Here is a 19,369-nt window from a genome sequence, read left to right as displayed (position 1 = left end):
CATTAGTTAGTTGGTTAGTTCATTATCTTTAGCAAATCTGGGATGAACAAAAACATAAACCCAGCATAAATGTAAAACAAAGTAACCTACGAGGTGGCTAAAAGTTTCAAAAAATATGTGCCGTCAAATAATCAGGACATTGAAGAATATTTGTGTCAGTAAATAAATAAATGAGCCACCAAAGAAAATTCCCTGATTTATGTTAATGTAAACTAAACAGGTTGGAATAAAAATGGCTCCTTTCAGTACTGTAAGTGTGGCACCCGAGTGGTGTACCAACTAAATAACTGCAGGAGTTGTGAAAGTCATTGTTTTGCTTCTCAGATTCCTGTGAACTCTGCCACCTCTGCAGTTGCGGGGGAATGAAGTGAGGTGGAAAAATGTCCTAACTCTTATGAATCAAATGTAGAAATTCCTTTTTGGAAATTATTGGACAGTGCCACCTCCAGGGAAGAAGGAGGGGGAATATCTGACTTGTCATCAGCATTACGGTCACTGCCACTTTCAAGAGAGGCTCGTTGAGAGTGTGGGTGTGAATTGGAGCGCATGATCTGAAAAACTTGCATATTTCAAAAAGTACCAAGAAAAAGGTAAACATGCTGTTGCGTTTTTTTTTTTTTTTTGTTTTGTTTTTTTTCAAGTAAGACTGTTTTAATTTTCTGGTAACATAATAAAGGGGTTGCGTATTTAAACTATAGAAACTTCAACAAACGGAAACAGAAGGCAAAATAAACAAGGCCTGAGCTTGTAGAGGCTAAAATCCTATAACCAAACAAAACATTTTCACTTTCAAATCAACACAAATTAATCTCGGATCCCAAACACTGTTTAGTTGTTAAAAGAAGAAGTGAAGTGACACTGTGGTACACAACCCCCAACACAACTTTTCCAAAGCACGGTGCATGCAGTTTTTACCATTTTCAGAATCTGTTTTGTTTGCTTGTCTTTTTAATGATTTGCAGCACCTCACATTTTATGTTATTTTATCCTCTCACATTCCACTGCTTCCCAACTTTCATTCAAAACAGTTGTTTAAAAAAATTGAATTAAAAAACAGGCAACATGCTTTTATTTAAGAGGAAATGTTAAAATACCCATTTTTAACCAGGTATCTTTCATTTACCTCATAATAATCACCTTTTCGGCTACCCACATCCTGTCGTTTCGGCACTTTGCATGCACAAACACACACGCACACTCACACACACACATATATGTAAGAAGAATGAGCACTGAGGTGTGAGCTCTAACGTTCCCCTGCTTTTGCTCCTCTGAGACCTTTACCCCACCCCTGTTTTTCCCCTGTGCCATCCAGGACCTTCTTCATCTCATAGGTTTTGTTTTTCTCAAATATGAAACAGAGCAGCTCTTTTTTATATACTAAATTACTCACATAATGGATGGAATTTTTTATTTTATTTTATTTTTTAATAGGCAGTCTTTATGTTCATGTCTGTTGAGATAGTCTTTCTAATCACAAGTCAAAAACACTAACAATTAGAAATCCGGCAGGTGGATTCCCTTCTGCTCACTAAAGTTTCATTTTGATCAACAAGACAGTTATTTTTTGTTTGTTTTGTTTTTAAAAAAAAAAAAAAAAAAAAAAAAAAGGAGTCCAACTCTTCAACTGGGCCTGTGTTCCAACTGTTCCTCTTTTCGGGGGAGAAGTTGTGCACTGGATCTTCTTTTTGGGCTCCTTCCTGTGTTTCCTGTCCAGAGACAAATCAGGCGGTCAAGGATCACTGTTGTCAAAGAGTGCAGCAACAAGAGCTCAGACTGATGCAATCTTCTGCTGTCCCTTCACCCACTCATTGAGATGTGATACATCCGGTGTCATGTCTCTTGCATTTGCTTTGAGGGGTTTGAGTGTTGCTCACTTTAAAAATGTGGTCATCTTTTTTTGTTGAATCGAGCTAAAATCCGCCACCCTTCAAAAACAAGTTTCTGTCTCTGGTAGGCCAAAGACAACAGATCAGAGTTCATTTCAGGTTAGAACTTCCATGTTTTTTGTTTTTTTTTACTCACATGTTTTTGATCAAATTCCTCCTTTGAAGGTGGTTTGATCAGCTTGACTTTGACCTTTTTGTGAGGTCATAACAGCAGGTTCGAAAGTTTTTTTTTTCTTTCCCAACACACTTTTTTAACTTTTTAACAATTTGCTTGGGGAAGGCACACTTCATTACCCTCATGGGTTTGTATTGTCTGTGAACATTTGTTAAGGAAAATCAAATGCACCACTGATGCCAGCTTTGAACGCTCTTCCACAGCTTTTTATTTAGCTTCTTTGGCATTTTTGAAGTTCTGCTAATCAGTAGTTACTCTGATCAATTTCACCAAAAAAAAATACAGAAAGAAAGAAATAAAAAAATCCCACTGGTGCAGCTTACAAAGAGCAGATCCAGGTTTCCTGCAGAACCAAAAACGATCACCAGGCAGACAGAGTTCAAATGATCCCAATCTACTCAGCGTTCCCACCATTCATGCATCTGCAAACTCACAATCTCCACCATTTCAGTCAGCAGCATATAGAAGAAGTAAAACAAAAAACAAACAAAGCTCAGCACTTAGAGAGAAGCTCTTCGGATGAGCTACAGTAGCATGAGTTCAGGCTGCATTTTGTGCCATTGTACATGTTCATGCCACAACATTTTAATGGCAAATGCATAGAAACAAGCCGGATGGAAAAGGTAAAAGAGGATTATGAGATGATTAATAAGTGAATAAGAATTAATAAAATATTTTCGCCACTTAGAGGTCTGAAGTCTTCAGTTCCGCCATCACGTCTTTCAAATTTTCAGAGTAAAATCTGTACCTCAAACACACAAGATTGATCTCCTTTTTTTTCTCAGGTCCAATATAAATCCTGAATCTGAGTCAAAATCTGCTAAAGTTGTTCGCCGGCCTGCTGGTCAGCCAAGTTCTTGTGCATTTTACTGTACATTTGACCCAAACTCACAATAAGCACATAGATTTATTTTTATTTCTTTTAATGCTTTAGTTTTGGCACTGTGCTTTTGTTAAAAAAAAAAAAAAAACTCCATTGAGTTGTATCTTTAAATAGATTTATTATTTTAACAACGCCTTTATTCTACTTGCACAACGTAAACTGAATATGTAAAACACATGTAAACTAGCTTTAAAGTGACCATGTGTCGCTATCAAATCGTCAGACTTTAACCACTCGTCTGCACATTAATTTTTCTTGATTATAAATATCTGAGTTCATTTGCTGATGCTCTCACTGCAGTCCAGCAGTCATGCCTGCGCGTCGCGCCGTTGTTTGTCTACAGCTAGCCCTGAAGAAGTCGTCAAGGAGCGCAAGGCAACAAGGACCTTCTAGTGTGATGGACATGAACTGATACTGATTAGAGGATATGATCCTCGGCCAGTGGCTTCAGTACCTTGCTGGGAGTGTGTGCGTACACAACATGTGTGGTTAGGTGGCCCAGGATGTGGGCTTCGCGTCCCACCTGCCTCTCCAGTGTCAGCGTCCTCAGCGTTCTCCCAGTTCCTCTCTAAATACCTATTCTGATCTCAGCCACAGATTCTCAACCAAAGTTCTCCCCAGAGACCCCACCAACGCCTTCGGCACTTCAGCTTGCATAACACGAGCTGCTCGGGGTAAAATTATAACTTCCCACCGTGCTCTCTACACTTGCAGACTGTTTTTTTTTTGTTTGTTTGTTTTTGTTGTTTGTTTTTTTTTTTGCCCAGTTTGACGTGAATGGAGCCTCGGAATCACTTGCGCCTTAAACTTCTTTATAAAATCTAATTTCTTTTTTCTTCAGAATTTCTGCTTTGAGCTAACTTTGCAAATTAAAAGAAAGGTCAGTGCTGAGCCTGCAGCCGCACTCTGGGACAATAACTGAGGAGTCAGCAATAACATAAAAAATCCTGAAACATCAAAACACATTAAAAAGTATTTCCTTTTACTGAATTGAGAGGGGGAAAAAAAAGACTTCCAAATTATAGCTATTCCGCTTTTGGGTGGCTTCCTTGAAGCGCTGCTTTTCTGAAAAATCAGAAGTGCTTCCTTTAAGCCGTCCCTGCAGAGACAGGCGGCTGAAATGCTGGAGCAGAAGGCCACTGTTGCGTATGATGGCAACATCAGTTCTGTTTGTTGAGCGTCTCTGATGGTTTGTTGTGGGAAGCCTCAGACGCCGCAGAGATATGTTGCGACACAAAGAGACCCAGATTGCAGACACTGAATGTGAGCAGAAATGTACACAAGCATTAGTTAAGGTCCTTCCCTTTCTGAGGTTTCAGAAAAATCGAATCCTTTATTACAGTAATTAAGCATTGCAATATATAGCCTATATTTATAAATATATATATATGTGTGTGTGTGTGTGTGTGGGGGGTGTGTGTGTGTGTGTGTGTGTGTGTGTGTGTGTGTGTGTGTTTACAAGTATTCATTTAAAAATGTAATTTAAGTGAAAGTAAAGAGCCATTTCCAAGAAATAGGTGTCAAAAGTAGAAGTGTCGCTGGGGAGAAAATGTTATTCCATGTTCAGATGGTCCCGTTTTTATTTTTTGTTTTGTTTGGCATGAAAATGAATGCAGCACCCTCCCTGTAAATGAAAGTTTTCTATGGTAAAAAAACAAAAAGGTCTTTACTGACAAAACTAACATCATCACTACGCTGCTGTTTGTGAAAGTCAGTTTATCAACTTGTACTGCATGTCGCTCTTCTTTATATGTATAAGTATAGGTGCAGACTTATACGACTTAAAAGATCATAAATGGCAATAGCCTTTGGAAATCCAATCTCATATGGAAAGAATATCTCCTTGATTGCAGCTCATTGCTTTTGAGTGGATTATGAAGGACAACCCGACATGTGTCGGACATGAAAACTTAAACGCCCTGCGATGGACTGGCGACCCGTCCAGGGTGACCCCGCCTCTGACCCGTTGACAGCTGGAGATAGGCACCAGCATCCTTCCTGATCCCAATGGGATAAAAATGTAAGAAAATGGATGGACGGATGAAAACTTAAATATGCTCTGATTTTTCTCCAGTATTTTTGTCCACTGTATTTCTATATAATTAGCTAGCTATCGATGAATGCTTGTTTTCCTACTAAGGAATTTAAAACAATTGTAAAACGTAACTAGATAATGAAATGCAGATTCACGTTATCAGTGACGTCACACGAGGCACAAAAATGCCATGGTGGGTTGTTTACTCATGGTAAACAACTCACCATGAGTGTTTATCACTCATGGTGAGTTGTAAACAAGTAAATACATCTGAAGAGGAAGTTGGAAACATGTGAATGAAGAAAAACAATTTCAGAAAAATCGATGTAAATGAAAGAATGCCAAACTGTCGCCTTGGGCCTTTCAGAAGTTTGTTTATGGGACGGTAGCTTTTACGTTTAACCTGAAAATGCTGACCATGACACGTTTTTCTATAGGTGACAAAATAAAGTGAGAATGATTAATTTAACACCCAAAACTCAATAAATTAGAGTATGCTTTTCTTTTTGATAACCTTTAAGGAGGTACTAAGAATACTTTTTGCATTAAAGTGTATTTTTCATGTATTGGCCTGTGAAGATTTGAAAACATCAATCTGTGTGTAGCTAACCTACATAATGCTTTACTTAGAGAATTGAATTACTGAAATAAATGACCTATACCTCCAGTTACATTCTTTGCAGTTTTTTGTTTTTTTCTCATAATGGATGTTTGTTCTTTCTAAGCCCATTTTGGCGACGGCAGCATGGTGGTTTCTCAAGCTAAAGGGATTATTCCAACAAAGATTACACTGAACTGGTTTAATTTATTCACAACAGACACATTTTTAGGACAAGCAAATCCTGCTTCAATTCACTTTCCTTCTTGAGTTATTAGTGGTTCTCCAAAGACGTTTGGCAAAAAGCTGTGGAGATTTGTTCATCTTTAGAACAATTATTTATCTCTGTGAATGTTTGCATGTTTGTCCTATAACCAACCGTGACACCCTAACTATTAGGTGCAATTAGGACACCTAAAAGCATCAGGTACAAATATTCCAGTAAGTTTTATTGCACTTTATGAACTAAATTCAATAAGCTGTTTTTCCCCTATTTAAATTAAAACATAAAATAACACCTTATGCAAAAAAATAGTGCTTTACATGGTTTTTACTATAGTTTCCAGATCAAGCTGCACATATGAATAATAACAAAAGTTCCCTGCAAAGATGAAATAAATAAAAAAGAACAAGGCACACAAAAAAAATGAGATGTTGTGATGAAACTGATTGCAACACTCCTCCCAAACAATGACATGGCTGATTAGAGTAGTTAGCATCAGATCTTAGAAGTTCTATAGTATTTAAAGTCCTTTACTGTCAAAGTGGTTCTGAAGTTGATTCCAAAATTCACTCTATTTAAATGCCATTTTCTCAACTCCGATTAAACTGCTGTCAGTGGCGAGAAACAAAATCCTCTACTTTTTTGTCGGCTATTGGTTAGTGAATAAAAATAAGAGAACCAATAATAGCTTCGAGAACAAAAATGTGCCAGACTTTCAGTCTAGATTAGACAAAGCAAACCATCCAATACAAGAGTCCTTTTTATGCAGAATGTAAACATAATTAAAAGGTACCATGACACTGGAAAAAGGCTGGTTCTGATAATAAAAAAAGATATACAAGGACCAAATACCTGATATGTTTTGTAGGTCTGTAAATCATTTTTAGATCACCTTCCTATTAGAATGATAAAAGACAAAAAGTTGAAGGAGGCTGCTGTTCTAATTTCATAGACATTCCTGATCGGTGTTTAATGCTACAATTAAGCACAAATTATCATCTAAGGTCACATTAGTCTGTTTCGTAGAATTTACTGGAGATATTGGTTACATCTCAACACACCATGTTCGTTTCAAGAGTAGACAGAATCAGCTTTCTGTGACTGTTTCTGAACTTCCTGTTCTGCGGAAATTAGACAGTACAGACTCATTATAATAATACCACACGCACACACACACACACACACACACACACACACACACGTATACACACAGAGAGAGTCAGACCCTCCTTTCCATCTGTGTTTTTGTTCAATGAACCATTCACTCAGTATTCTAATTTAAGTGCAGGTATTATCCAGAGATGTCATATGAAGTGCACATGACTTCTTTGACAAGGTAATTTTTGTGACTCATTGAGTTAAAAAAAATAGACATAGATTGTTTTATCACATCAAATTGTGGTTAAAAAGACATGCTTACTTCCTTGCAGTTGCATTGCTTTTTTTCATGTTACCACCTGAAACTTTAATATGTTTTCTTGAAATGTTGTATGATGGACTTACTCCAAGTACCACCATCACTGTCCTGTAACTGTAAATAACAATCTAAAAACTGTGGTGTATAATTTTAATCAGCTACGTAAAATCCACTGCAACAAAAATCCTAAATAGCCAGTAGAATCCATCTATCTGTAATGATTTAATCACAATATATACCTCCATGAAACTCAGCTAAGAGTCTCATGGTCACTCTGGAGGAGTTGCTGATATCTGCACCTCAGGTGGGAGAATCTTTGGCAGATAAATGTTTAGTTGTCCACTCCACTAACCTGGGATTTATTGAATGCCAGATCAATTCATGTTCTGAACTCAACTGACATTCAATAAATTCTCTAAAACCCATGAAAACAGCCTCGGAAAACATCTAGACGTCCAGTTTGCAGGTTGTCACAGGTGCTCCGGTGAGAAGAAACCAAAATGAAACCAATTTGGACTACATGCTAAATACCACCACACATCAGCCTGAACTTCCACTTGAAAACATCTGTATGCTCACAGATAACCAACCATGTGAATTCACTGAGTTTGAGCTTTTCTAGGTGTTTGCATTGAAAGGTGTTTTTTTAAGTTATTGACTCAAGAGGCCTGAGATTTTAAGCCACCCTTATCAGATTTGTATTTACTATAAAAACCGGTATCATTTTTGCTCAGATTCACAAATTGCCTTACTTTGAAGTTGGCCGATCCCATTAAATCACAGTAAAATCTATTAACGGTGGTTATAGTGGGACAAAATGAGCAAAAGGTCAAGGGGTGTGAATACAATTCGAAAGGTCTGCATGAACATCATTGTGTCTTGTTTCTGAAAGAAGCATCAGCTCATTTGAATCAAATCCGATACTTTTAGAACTTTTTCAAATACCCTGCTAAGTTTTGCTGAAAGCTGGATTTTCATTTATTTGGGATTTCACTAAGTAATAGCGAAAAGTGTCAGAATGATCTGTAGAAACCAAAGCCTTTTCTGTAATGGGAACTGAAAAGAAACACACACATACTCAGACAGACAGTCATTTTTAAACTGTCACTGTTTGGTATCTCGTCACTGCGATGGAGGCAATTCTGCCTAACTGGAGTATGAGATTTTCAGATAGCTAACACGTTGCTCAATAAGCGAGCAAGAAGCACAGCGTAACCCTATGGTGTTTACAAACGGAAATAAAGATTTAAGTATATAAACATAGGCATAGTAAGAAAGAATAACTACTTAGAAATGGGACACTTTTGAGAAGTCGGTACATCATCAAGTATTTACATGCACATAAACATTCATGACTGAATTCATGTTCAAAAAGCAGATCATATATAGATGCTTGTTCAGGAGGAACATAAATATTAAGATTGATGAACCTTTCAGACAAATAAATCTAATTTAAGTGTGTTGATATGTTATTTTATGTAGTTCTGTACTAATGAAAATATATTAAAAGATACATAAGCCCTAAGATGGTCATTATTGGCACTGTTAGTGCTTCGTTGTACTTCCTTTTTCAACTGAAGAAACACAACTTTTCCACAGGATCTGCTGATCATTGTCTGTCATTCTTCACTCTGTCTTGGGGACCTTCATCAGTAACACAGGACAGATCCAGAGTGCAACGATCAATTACGTCTGCAGAGGTTAGGAAAAAGACAGCTAATATCTCTGTAAACCCCACACATTCTGGACACAAACTGTTTAGACATTTACCTCAAGGTCGAAGCTAGTGAGTGCCATTTGCAAAACTACCAGTCATCACAAAAAGTTGTTTGTCTCCCCAGGATGTCGCGCTGCTGAATACGTCACAGTCCTAAAGCGCCCAGCTGGGTAAAGATGGCAGCTGTGGGAGAGTTCCAACGCTAGAACCACTGCTAGCCAAAAACACGCTCACCAAAAACATGTTTACGACACTCTAAATTATTTTAGTAAAATATTCAGCTGTCTGAGGAAACAAAGCATTTGGGACCATGTAAAGATGTGCCACCCTCTGATATCCGACATAAATCTACAGTATTTAAGGAAAATAACAGTGTATGTGCGATGGTAGTGTCGTGGTTTGTTGCTGCTTGTTTAGTACCGGGATGACTTTCATCCCAACTAAAGCATGAATTCTGTTCTCTTCCAGAAATTGTTGAAAAATAATGTTAGGTCATTAGCTTTTTGCCCTTAACCTCTAGTACACTTGGGACTCGCAATAGGTCAGTGATACTGGCAAGTCCAGCTCTGAAAACATTTTTTTTTTTTTTGCGTGGGAGCGTGTGCATGTGAGCCTACATGATGCATAACGTAAACACACTTCCCTTACAGTGTTGCCATTTGGCCTTTAGGTCAACGTCAGCATGTCTTCCGCACAAAGAGCAGCAGAAAGAAAAGCAGGAGAACCAGATGAAGGAATCTCACTCTGAATCACAGAATCACTCAGCTTCAGTTTGTCGCCTCTCTTCCTGTCCTTTCTCCGTTAGTCATCAGGAAAAAGTGTCTCGAAGCTTTCCCGTCTAGATCTCTCTTTTACTTTCAAATAAGGTTTTGGTTTCATCCTTTTAAACTCAGGGTGGATAACGGCATGTGTTCATAGTAAGTAATGCATGTCTCAGTGATGAAGGAATTCCCTTTGAGCAAAGCCTTATAATGACTTATAGTAAGAAATTCCCCTTGAATGTACTTTTATTGTGTGATTAAAATATTCCTGGTCTCTGCGATTACACTTTTGCCCAAATATTCTGAAGTGAATTAAGTTATTTAATTTTAAATGTGAACATTGTGTTCTTTTCAAACCAACATAAATTGATGTAAAAAAAATGTTTTCTTACATTTCTAGATAACATGGATAATTGCTAAATAACATAAGAAAACTAAAGAAAATGAGCATTTTTGAGTGAGGAATAAATCAAAATGGCTAAAATTAAATACGTATCATATTGGGTGCTGATGATGATTGAAGCTTCTGTCAGAAACCTTCATAGGGAAGACTTTGGCAGCTCATGAGTCTGGTAAAGATTCAAAGACATAAATGAGCTTGAAATCAGTAACTTCACTGTCTGGAAAGAAGTCTAAAAGTGGAGAATTTATAAAACAAGTGCCAACAGCTGGTGAAAAAGAAGTATCTCACAGAATAAAAATACATTTGTGTTGATATCTCTAGTTTAAAGACTAAAACAATGTTAATTGTTGCTGTTTAAGTGAAATTAAAACGCTTTCTTTAAAAATAAGACAAGACATTATTGAGTCAACTTTTAATCAGATGTCCTTTTTTTTACATGACTGCAGATGTAAAAAAAAAAACATAAAAATATCACAAATTTATTTTATTTGGACAGTAACTTAGTTGAAAATGTGAAACTCCTGAGTTCACGAATGAAAAGTCAAAATTAGGTTTCAGGAGACGTTTCAATACTACATCAGAGCAGTAAAGCAGCATGTTCAGTGGCACTCTTCCTCTGGGGGGGTTGGCAGCAAAATATTTTTCTAAATACGCCAATGAGTTTTATATTGAGTTCTATATTGGAAAGCTGAGTTAAAGAAAAAAAATGTGGCAGATGCAGTTGCAACAAAGCTGATTTGATGAAAATTCACAGCCTGGACTTCTAATACCTGGGCATCGACACAGGATGAGCTGCTCTCTACTATAAAGAACTGATGCAGTAATTCAGACACAAAGGCGCTCCAAGCATGTATTGACTTTCCTGTAGTAAAACTCCTTTTAGTTATTGGTCTTATGTAATATTCAAAATATTACATATTGAAGCCAAATTTATTGAGCCTATACTAGCGTTGAATGAAATTATTGAAAATTTTCAGTGATGTTCTAATTTAGGGATACGTCTTTCTTAGTGTTTTGTGCAGCCAACCATCATGTGAAGCTCCTGTGTTAATGTCTCAGATTCTGCTGCAAAATGTAACATTCATTGTGCCGTTTAGGATAAAACATTGACATAAAAAGGAACATCCAAAGTAGTTGCTATTATTCATTTATAATAAAGGAATATCTTAGATCGAATAAATGCATTTTTGACACTGACGGAGGAAATGCGCTTGACTCGCTGTGCAGTTAAATTTTAAATATTGGTTTCACACCTGATTAAACAAAAAGCAGACACCAACATGTCACAGGCATTAGTTTAACACGAAAGCTTGACTTGTGTTTTTTAGGTGGGCTTAGTTACTAAGACTAAGGTTTATATGATTTGTAAAAGCAACAAATATGAAAAGAAATGTAAACTTTAACAATAAGGGAGAAAAATAAAATGTTAGTCCCGCCGATGGTCTGAAAAGTTGAGCTAAAACTCAAACTTGTGCACTAGTTGATAATTGCTAAAGGACAAGCACACGGGCATTTCTGTAAAACTCTTTATTTGAAATACAGTTTATTCGGAGAACAGTTTGATAGTAAAACCTATCTGTACTTTAATGCCACATTGCATCCAAAACAATATGCAATTTTTGTCAACCAATACAAAAATATTTTCATTTTCTGTAGAAAATACGATAGTATGAAATGAGATAGTATTCGACTGCTTTTTACTTTGACACACACAAGAATTAATCATCTAAGCTCCTGAAACTGTGAAAAAGAAAAACGAGTAAAATCCAGTTTGAGAACTTAACAGCCTAACTTACATAAATCTAGCTTGAATGAAGCTTTGTCAATGTAAAGTATTTATCAACCCCTGCTTCTAACATAATATCTTAAATTGATAAAGTCGCTATCTGCCCTTGCATGGATGCAACATAAAGTCCACGCAAAACCAAAATGGAAGCTTGAAAATTGAGCCTCCCTCTAAAAGTCCTACTGTCAGAGAAGAGATGATGCTTTCTTATCCTCTGTAACTTTCAGTTCACTTCTTTGGTGCACATGAAACTTCTATAGAATGCCTGATATGTTTAAAGGCGAATCTTGTCGAGCTGCTCAGGCAGTGATGGGCATGTTGTCCCTGTAGCACGCCGGCCTCTGGGGAACACTGTAGCTGCACAAGTCCTGGTAGATTCTGGCCATCTGCTCGGTGGCCACATCATCGCTCATCTCCACGTTTGGGCTGCTGGTGTAAGGCTGCGAGCGACGCATGTTCAGGGACTCCAGCATGTGTTGGCAGTTCACCATGGTGATCTGTTGTTGGAGGAGAAGAGAGGAGAGAAGGTTTTTTTTTTGTTTGTTTGTTGTTGTTGTTGTTGTTGTTGTTGTTGTTGTTGGATTTTTGTGTCTCTTCAGCAGATTCAGATTTACTCAGCTGCTCTGCTGTGAGTCGACAGGCCTTACCTGTAGAATGATCAGTTTGCTCTTGGCACTGCTGACGTCGTTCAGCTCTTCTCCAAAACACAGCGTCACCGAGGGATCCGGAGCAGCAATCTGACCTTCCTGATAGAGCTGTAGAGCTGCAACATTTATGACAAAAAAACAAAAAAGCTTTAGGCCACCATATTATACCATCGCTCCTCCATCACATCTTTGTCTTAACCATTGATTTTAACTTTCCAAACATTGAGACTCACCTTGAAAAAACCTTCCTGTGTCAAAAATCTTGACTACAGAATCCCTTTCGAGTTTCCAGGGCATGGAGCCGTACTGGGAGCTGCCGTCCCCCAGCCCGCTACAGAAGACTCGACTCTGGCACAGTCTTTTAATGAAGATGCCCTCTTGGTTTGCACGCACCAGCACGCCTCTCTCCAGGTGACCCAGCAGCTTGCGGGTGAAGTAGCGCTGCCTCTCGTACTCTATAAGCTCCGCCGGGGGGAAGTGAATGTTCTGCATGCTGTCTGAACTGTAGGGGGCGCCACGACCCAGGTGCTGCTGGGGGGAAATCCGGCAGCCTTCTGGATGAGTAACCAGTGTGTTGTACATCAGCTTCCCTCCATAGTAGAAAGAGATCATCAACTGGGAGAAACCTAGAAATGGAAGAAGAAGAAAAAAAAAGCTTAGAAATGATAGAATAATATGATAACACTTATTTTAATTAACAGATTTTTATAGAATGCCTGAAAAAGTAACTGCTTTCATACCTGAGTTGACGTTGCCCGATGGCATCGGGTCCTGATGCAGAGAGAAAGCTGTGAAGTACAAAAAGAAGGCATGATTTTCCTTGTAATTCGTCTGTGTCTTACTGTAGTGGACTCAACCTCAGTGTCATGTCTGTTCTTTGCTGCATCATCAGAAATAGCATTCCCTTAACACGATTTACAGAGAAATAATCACTTTAGTCAGCAGAGTTAAACAGGATATTAGTCAATTGTTCCATTGCAGAATTCAACAGACAGACAAGCAAACAGCTTGTATTTAGCACCCACAGCAGCCGGGACAAACGGCAGAGCTTTCCGCTGGGGTTGTTTTTAATGGAAAAAAAAAAAAAGAAGTCAATGTCTCAGAAATACTAATTAGTGTTTCTAAAGTTCAGACGAAATTAGATGCAGATAAATATTTGCATGTCCGACACATAGAGAAATGCTAACAGTTCAAATAATCAACATGAGAGCAATTTTTTTTTTTTTTTTTTACCATTCATGCTGCTCTGGGGCCAATACTCTGGGCTGGCCTGGATGCTGCAGCCGTCCTCCTGCAAAAAGACACACAGCAGTTTGCATGTGCCTGTGGTGCACAACAAGGGAGGAGGGTATGCATGCTGAATGCAACAAGTGTTGAAGGAAACAGCAGCAGTGTGACACTGAAGGCGAAAAAGTGTCGCGAAAGCAGAGAAATACAAAGAGGTGATGAACTGGAGAGCATCGAGCAGCTAAAGCAATCGTGAAGACAAACTCTCTCAAATGAAAGGCAGTTCTGTACCTCCTTAATGAGCTCCTCTATTTCTGTAGGGCTGCAGGCCATGTCTGTGTGGTCACCAGAACTGGTGGGACCTGTCATGGTGATCACTGGTATTTTACCATCTGAGGGAGAGTAAAAGAACAAACAAACACGTATTATGATTCTGTTGAGATTTTATAGAAATAACTTAATTATGTGTTATCGTTACAAGTGAGCAGGTTTAAAGGAAAACCCACGTTTCTGCTCCTCTTCGGGCACGATGCGGTACACCTTGTATGGCTCGGAAATGTCCAGCTGTGACCTCTCTGTTACTTCCTCAAAGTCAGGGCTTTTGTTGAGGGCACAGCGGAGTCTGGTCTTCCATGTTGCAGGCTCAGCCTTATCCCCCTCTTTAAACTTGCCTTTAAACACAGCCCAGGCCTGTGGAGAGGGCAAGAAGCAAAAAAAAAAAACAACATATATATATATATATATATATATATATATATATATATATATATATATATATATATATATATATATATATAAAGCAAGGTGTCAAAAGAATGAAAAAAGGAAAGAAAGAAAGGAGAGCAAAAAAGAAAAAGAAAAGCAGAAAGAAAGGAAAGAGAAAAACATAAATATATATATTTTTAAATCACATAAAGCAAAAATGTTTCTTCAATATCAGTTAAGTTTGAGCTGCAGCGCCTCAAAAAGCAAACAGAAAGAAAAAGAAAAAAAAAATCCAGATTCCAAAAGACTCAAACCTTGAAAATAGATGCGTCAACTTCTTGGTTGTAATCCTGCTTTCCTGCGTGTTTCCACGGAATTCTGAACATGGTGCGGCTTTCATCCTCCCACTGCAGCCCAGAGTACTGCGCACTTTGGATCTGCTCCATCAGCCACTGCTTCAGTCTGCGACCACCCGAGTTTGACATCGTGACAGCGCGTCTTTTTTTTTATTTTATTTTGTTTTACCTCAGATTGTTCCCTTTTACCTAAATAATAATAATAATAAAAATAAAATAAAAAACATAAATTATTCCCATCACTCTTTCCCGTACCATCAAGTGAACTATTAAATGAGTGATTATAAGTCGAGTCTGCCGACGTTCTCAGCTAAACCAAAAGTAAAATCACTTACAGTCAATCAGGCCGGTGAGCTCCTGGCTATGGGTGAGGTTCTGATTTATGCCTCGGGATAAATCAAGTGCGCTCCCCTGAACAAGCTGCCTATAAAGTTTGTGGTGCTACATGAATGAAGCAGGAGGGAGGGGCTTGCCAACGCTGCCTCTTGCTCGAGCCAATGGCTGCGCCTCCGACGGCCCATTCAGGAAGGGTTCTTTCTCTGAACTGCGAGTATTTACAAGAAATGGCCTGACACAAGCGATGGTTGTAAAGAGCTGCTGCCCACGCCGAAAGCTCCGAGGACGTGGAGCACTGATTAAAAGCCGTAAAGTCACAAGTTACTGTGTGAAGAGGGGGATTTCTATGCGACAGAACGAGGAGGTTTTTGCGTTCCTATCCGCGCCCACTCAAATCTAATGTGAAACCGCAAAAGAGAAAAAGCGGCTGTGCTGCCACAGTGGAGCTTTGTGTAGGGTGGACCAAAGCCATGCTCCAGATTTCTTCAGAAATGCACCTGCATGATGTTAACCATAGAAATAGAGAACCAGAGAATACACAAGGGGCGCATCAGAAATAAACTTCTGAATTATTTGTGTAAAAAAAAACAAAAAAACGCAATAAATCACCAATCTTCATTATCTGATCTTAGTTCCAAAATAGGTTACGTCTCTGAAGTAGTTTTAAGGTCAACACAGAGGTACGTGATTCAATTATTTGTTATTTCTAAAGTTTTGTTCAATCATAGCAAATTGAGTAAAGGTCAGCAGTTTAACAGCATTTATTTGTATACATAAAATGCATTAAAACATTGAAAGGCCACACAAAATTCAACTCTGAGGGGAAAAAAACTGCTCAATTTTATCATCTTTCATGAGGAGAAAAGAAAAATTAGCCAGTTTAAAAAAAAAAAAAGTATAGGGTTTATTTTTGTTTAAAAATGGTATAAACTGCAAAAAGAACGACTGAATTACATTCCACAGTTTTTCTGTAATTTCTTGGTTTTGCCTGACACACAACATGCTTGATGTCACGCAACTTTTTTTTTTTTTTTTTTCCTATTAAGCTAAGGTCCAAGGTGTGAACTGACCTCTCCGTACCTCATTTTGTTGGTCTGCTCACTTTAAGGTGTGCTTGGAGTCCTTGTCTTGTCGAAACGCGTAATTCAGGAGCATTTCCTCTTTTATTTTAATGTGTTCAAACTGATCCATGATCCCTGGTATGCGACAGGTCTGACATCCTCAGTCCTTGTCATTGTTTTATAATTTGAGATCATTTTAGCTGAGCAGCCTTTTATTTTCTACGTTATTTATCTTTTCCTCTGTCTAATCAATGTTTTAATCAAAGCGTGATGTTCTTCTGAAAAAAAAAAAAATTCTGGAATTCCCATTTTACGATTTTCAGATAATCATAAAGTGGGTGAGGGCCACCTTTCTGTTAAAATCAAAAGCATACATGTCATGATTGTTTAAACTTTTGGATTTCCCTCACTCTACTACTCCTACTAAACCAAGTAGAAACATAATACAGTGATTGATTTGGTTGGTGAGGCTGGTCTGATCTCATTTTTAATGTAACTGTTTCAAAATACTGTAAGTCACTACTAATGACACACACACACTCAGCAAAGGTCATCTTTCTGTCTGAATAAACAGGCTTTCTCATATCCAAAGCAAAATGTCAAACATTTCCAAGGTTCAACTTCTGACATATCCATTCACTGTCTTTATCTCATTTTCCTTGAAGGACCACAGCAGTGGGGTGGGAGGGTCTGATACCTCTTCTGAATCATGAATACTTCAATTTGAATTTGACCTTTTATCATTAGTGCTATATAAAACAGCACCCTAACATCTAAAACAAACGAGACAACGAAATAGATAAATAATTAAATGAACGTACACGATAAAAACAGCTTGAAATGCAACCAAGGCCTTCCCAGCCATCCTCCGAATAGTAGTCGCAACGTATTAAGAAGAAAGATGCGTTTGGAAAAAGGATTGCTTAAAACAGTTGGTTTTGCAACAAATGGCTCTGTAGCGTTTTCCTGAGGTTATTAGTCACCAAACAGAAAATGGAGTGGATCCATCGAGGTCTTTATTGCCTGTCTAATTTACTGCAGCATCATCGACAGACTGCAGTGGAAGAGGTTGAGAATTTGTCCTACTTATTTTCATCCAGGTTTTCACTTCGCCTGCAAGTCTAGATTTGGACTGCGAGGTAGCCAAACCAAGCCATGTTTAATTAAACTGCCGAAAGTCAGCATGATCTTAGCTTGGACTCCAAACAACCCAAGTCTCTGCAGGAAATTAAGTCTTTGGGCTAATTTAGAGCAGAGACAATCAACATGATCCCTCCAGCCCAAAGTATTGGACGTAGTGGTGCCAAGATATTTAAAGATGAGCACTTTTTCGATGATATTTCCACTGAACATCACATGACCCGAGTGCTCCCCGATCCCCTAAGGTTCCTTTAGTTTTGCTGAAGTTCAACATAAGACGTTTATCCTCACACCAGGCTTCAAAATGTGCAATTTCCCTATGATATTGACATTATTTGACAATGTTATTTTCCAGTAAACGGAGAATTTTTTTTTTTTTTACTGATAGTTTAAAATATGCAAATAACCAGTTGGACTTAGTGGAATGGGGATTTTCAACAGCTTGCCAGACTTACTGTAAGTATGTTTGTTTGTTTTTCCTGCCAGGAAGCTGCATGTCTAAACCTGTCCAACTGTCTCCTTGCAAATGTTGACACAGTCAGTTTTAAAGGCTAAAGATACAAACATTTCATGAGCATCTCAATAAGTGGAGACATAATTGACACATTGGTTTATTTCAGTGAATAAAATGAAAAAGTGAAATTCGCGCGCTATGTAGACTGATCACACATTAACAACTAGAGCCAGAGTGTTTCTATCCAATTTTGCCACTGGGGTTTATTGCTAACTGTTCAGCTAATGTGAATAAAGCACAAGATAAATAAAAAGAAACACTATTTGCTCTCAATATTTGAATTCATTTTGCATCAGTGCTGAGTGTGAAGGAGATCAACTCTGCTGTTCAGGAAGCTCAGGTTGCTTTAATATTGTCCTCCACTTTGTCTGCATTGTTCAGTCTGATCATGTCTTATCTTTCTATGGACAATACTCCACAGACAGACCAATCAGACTCAGTTATACCATGGCTATTAAATCAAGTACTTGTACATTCTGCAGTGTGAGCAGGTGCAGAGTCCTCCTGGAAAATGAAATCAATGTTTTCATAAAGCTTATCAGCAGCAGAAGGAAGAATGAGGTACTCTAAAAAGTCCTGGCAGATGGACGCACCGACTGGACTCGATTCATCAGTGGAACAAAAGCGACAAACGGTAAATGGTCACCGTTTGGATTCTGAATGTCTCCAGTCTTCCTCCAGACTCAGGAACATTAATTCCCAACTGAAATACATTTCTTGTCTTCTTTCGTTTTTCTTTGAAAATAGAAATTTTGATCTTTGATATTTTCCGCTTTATGACCCTGTTGGTGCTGCCTCTAGTTTAGGATTTGCTCAACACAAGGAATGGGACAGCTAATGCCCAAATATATGGTGGCTCTTGAAACGTTTTCTCTCACGCCTTGTAATCTTGGGCTTTGCTTCACAGTCCTCTAAAAGCTGTGTTTTTCCTACTTGTCTACATTTTTCTACCACTCAATTTCCCATTAAGATCTCTGTAAACAGGTAAATCTTTAACAACAACCTTTCATGGAATTCCTCTAATTCTGGAGCTGTCTGCTTAAATACTGAAAAGTCACCAGCAGCAGTTCTTCAAGGTTCTGCTTTAATATCACTGGATCATAGATGATTGCTTATTGGCCTCATCACGTCTTAATTTTCTGAGAAAACTGAAGTTCGGATTCAACTTTTGGACTGTGGGAGGAAGCCAGAGTACTCGGAAAGAGCCCACGCATGCACAGGGAGAACATGCAAACTCCATGTTGGTGTATGAGAGTAAATGCTGTTCGCTCCGAACCGCTCTGGAATCCCTTCATCCTTCCGTATATTTGAAAATATCAAAGACTAGCATGTTATCTTAAAATGTCTGCAATCTTCTTCAGAATTTCATGAATAATAAGGATAGTATGATTGTTTTTTGTTTTTTTAAAAAAAAGGAAGTGAATGTTTAACATGTGATTCATTGTCCTTATCAGTTCTTTTTGAATTACATCATTCAACTTGGCTCAAACACTCAT

At 38.2% G+C, this 19,369-nt stretch overlaps 1 protein-coding gene across 1 annotated transcript; it reads right to left on the bottom strand.

Annotated features, from left to right (window-relative positions):
* Positions 1-11,613: 11,613 nt before the first annotated feature.
* Positions 11,614-15,575, bottom strand: irf8 (interferon regulatory factor 8). Its single transcript, XM_015038640.1, has 9 exons — positions 15,158-15,575; positions 14,781-15,011; positions 14,268-14,451; positions 14,053-14,153; positions 13,768-13,825; positions 13,275-13,322; positions 12,768-13,160; positions 12,535-12,650; positions 11,614-12,384 (listed from the first exon to the last, which is right to left on the bottom strand). The coding sequence occupies exons 2-9, from the start codon at positions 14,949-14,951 to the stop codon at positions 12,187-12,189; spliced, it is 1,269 nt and encodes a 422-aa protein (XP_014894126.1). The 5' UTR covers positions 14,952-15,011; positions 15,158-15,575; the 3' UTR covers positions 11,614-12,186.
* Positions 15,576-19,369: the final 3,794 nt, after the last annotated feature.

Source organism: Poecilia latipinna, unplaced genomic scaffold (genome assembly GCF_001443285.1).
Source record: "Poecilia latipinna isolate Pla-1442-1.1 unplaced genomic scaffold, P_latipinna-1.0 Scaffold448, whole genome shotgun sequence".
Lineage (NCBI taxonomy): Eukaryota > Metazoa > Chordata > Actinopteri > Cyprinodontiformes > Poeciliidae > Poecilia > Poecilia latipinna.
The sequence above is the reverse complement of the archived record's forward strand: the minus strand, read 5'-3'. Positions and strand labels throughout refer to the sequence as shown.

Bases quoted from the DNA above. Each gene is read 5' to 3' on its own strand.
- irf8 (XM_015038640.1), bottom strand. From the start codon at position 14,951: ATGTCAAACTCGGGTGGTCGCAGACTGAAGCAGTGGCTGATGGAGCAG. The intron at 13,826-14,052 runs GTACAGAACTGC...GTCTTTTTGCAG, and splicing joins TAGAGGAGCTCATTAAGGAG to GAGGACGGCTGCAGCATCCA. The intron at 12,385-12,534 runs GTAAGGCCTGTC...CTCCAACAACAG, and splicing joins GCAAACTGATCATTCTACAG to ATCACCATGGTGAACTGCCA.